At 49.7% G+C, this 2,509-nt stretch overlaps 1 protein-coding gene across 2 annotated transcripts; it reads left to right on the top strand.

Annotated features, from left to right (window-relative positions):
• The first annotated feature begins 438 nt into the window (after positions 1–438).
• On the top strand, positions 439–2,290 carry LOC136500299 (BTB/POZ and MATH domain-containing protein 1-like). Of its 2 annotated transcripts, none has more exons than XM_066495647.1 (2): positions 439–827; positions 964–2,290. In XM_066495647.1, exon 2 carries the CDS (start codon positions 1,016–1,018, stop codon positions 2,027–2,029), a length of 1,014 nt encoding a protein of 337 aa, XP_066351744.1. In that variant the 5' UTR covers positions 439–827; positions 964–1,015; the 3' UTR covers positions 2,030–2,290. The 2 variants fall into 2 exon arrangements, with proteins under 2 accessions (XP_066351744.1, XP_066351745.1); XM_066495648.1 differs by having other exon boundaries at positions 439–782.
• The last annotated feature ends 219 nt before the right edge of the window (positions 2,291–2,509 follow it).

Below are 2,509 nucleotides of genomic sequence, written 5' to 3' on the forward strand. Positions count from 1 at the left end.
CTATATTTTCTTTCTCACTCCTAGACGGATAAGGACACGACGGACACGAGCTGACAGGGCTGGACGGAAATTATTGTCCAAAATTTGACCTTTTTAATATTAGATATGAAGGTATGTATACTTATATACATATAATCCAAAAATGCTATTTTACACCTAATACCTAAAACTGACCACTAAATACTGAATATTACTTAATCGCGTTCGGTAGGTGGCCTTCTCTTAGTAGTATGTGTCAGTACCACGAAATACTAAATACTGCTGACACGTGACTACGCTAAATTTTGTTTTGGCGTAGAATATTCTACACTTGGGATTTAGAATAGCGCATATACAAATAATTTGTAAAATAATGTACTCATTGTGTAGCCCAAAGCAAACAAAAAGAAAGGCCTTTCGGCTTGTCTTCCAGACTCCAACCCTCGCAGTCCGGCCCACTAGCCCACTCAGCCACTCCACGTCTCCACCCGGCCACACCTTGCTGGCCCGGCGTCCTGCCCCCTCACCACCCCCTCACGACAGCGACCCCGCCACCGACTCCGTTCCCCCTAACCCTAGGGCCTAGGCGGCGCGGCGGCGGTGAGCAGCGGGCTGCGCCGCGCGCGGCAAGCTGCAAGAGGTAGCAACAGCTGCAGCCAGCAGCAGCAGGGCCGAGGGGCGGCGGCGCGGTGCGGTAGGAGTCGGGCCAGCGGCCAGGTGGTGGGGGGTGGCCGGCGGCTTCTCGGGCTGGGGCGGCGGCCAGCCGAGCCCAGGGCTCCAGCCTCCAGGTCGGCACTCGGCAGGTTAGCGATTCTAGGCTTCTGGCTGAGGATTTATTGATTTACAAGGTGAGCTGTTCACTTTTCTGTTATTTATGCAGCTGCAATTTGCAAAAAAAAGTAAAGCAAAATATTTGTTGAGAATTTACTGATTTACAGTGCTATTGAAGTATTACTGATTTGAGGATTGTTTTTTTTTCTGTAGAAGTGGAAATACCCAAGATTAAAATACTGGCTCCGCCACTGTCTTCGCCAGTATGTTGGGCACCAGTTTCATTGAGTTCAAACTCGATTACTCAGCCACCAAGAACTTTCCCATCGGCAAATCCATCGTCGATAGCAGATTATTGGCCGGAGGGCGTACCTGGACGATAGTTTGCTTCCCGCGTGGGGTTCTTGACAATGGCGAGTACCTCTCCCTTTGCGCAGTGACCACGACCACGAGCAAATCCAGACACGGCGTGAAGGCAGTCTTCCAAGCCTTTCCAATGGGAAGAGACGGGGCACCATCGTTGTCCCATGCAAAATGGTCAAGCGAGATCCATAGTGTTGGCTCCAATGGTGGAACTGTAATTGGGTTGCAGAAGTTCATGAAGCGCAGCGAGCTCGAGCTGGGTTGTTACCTCGTCGATGGCTGCGTGACATTTGTATGTGGAATCATAGATCTCAAGAGCAACGACCGTGTGCCTGTGCCTCCCACAGACTTGGGCGACCATCTCGGACACCTGCTGCAGTGCACCGACGGCTCAGACGTCTCCTTCTCGGTTGGCGGCGAGACGTTCTGCGTGCACCGGGCCATCCTCACCGCTCGCTCGCCGGTCTTCAAGGCGCAGCTCTTCGGTTCCATGGCGGACGCCCAGACGGACAGCATCACGCTGCACGACGTCCAGCCGGAGGTTTTCCGAATCCTGCTGCGGTTCATGTACACCGACACAGTGCCCACGGACACAGACCTCATCAAACATCTCGAGGGCTCTTCAGCCACGGACTTGCTCCAGCACTTGCTTGCGGCGGCAGACATGTACCAGCTGGACAGGCTGAAGCTCATGTGCGCGCAGAAGCTATGGGACTGTGTGTCGCCGGAGACCGTGGCGGCGACGTTGGTCTGCGCTGAGATGCACAACTGTCCGGAGCTGAAGAAGAGGTGCATCGACTTCTTTGTGGTGGACAAGAATTTCAAGAGCGCGGTGTTGACAGAGGGCTACTCGCGCCTGATACAGGGCTTCCCGTCAGTTATCGAGGAGATCAGAGCAAGGCTAGTCCAGCCGTAGATGAATGATGATGATTCATGAACAAACATCTATCTCTATGTTATGCCGAAGGAGTGCTCGAATTTGTGTCATCGCCAATATTATGTGAAGTGCATGAAGTATTTCTATTACTTAGGCCTTGTTTAGTTGCGAATATTTTTGGAAAATGGTACTGTAGCACTTTCGTTGTTATTTGGCAATTAGTGTCCAACCATAGTCTAATTAGGCTTAAAAGATTCGTCTCGTGAATTTCGTCTAAACCGTGTAATTAGTTTTATTTTTTATTTATATTTAATGCTTCATGCATGCGTCCAAAGATTCGATGTGACGGGGAATCTTAAAAAATTTTGCAAAATTTTGGAAACTAAACAGGCACTTAATTTCAGTGCTTCGTGACACACAAAATTATAAATCATGCTATATTATTTTGATATCTGGAGTTGTCGCTCTTCATTCCCAAAACAGTTTAGCTTTCTATACTTTTTCTTGTATCCCCCCGAA

This window comes from Miscanthus floridulus, chromosome 13 (assembly GCF_019320115.1).
Source record: "Miscanthus floridulus cultivar M001 chromosome 13, ASM1932011v1, whole genome shotgun sequence".
NCBI classification, from domain to species: domain Eukaryota; kingdom Viridiplantae; phylum Streptophyta; class Magnoliopsida; order Poales; family Poaceae; genus Miscanthus; species Miscanthus floridulus.

Coding starts and splice junctions, on each gene's coding strand:
- LOC136500299 (XM_066495647.1), top strand. CDS start 1,016: ATGTTGGGCACCAGTTTCATTGAGTTCAAACTCGATTACTCAGCCACC.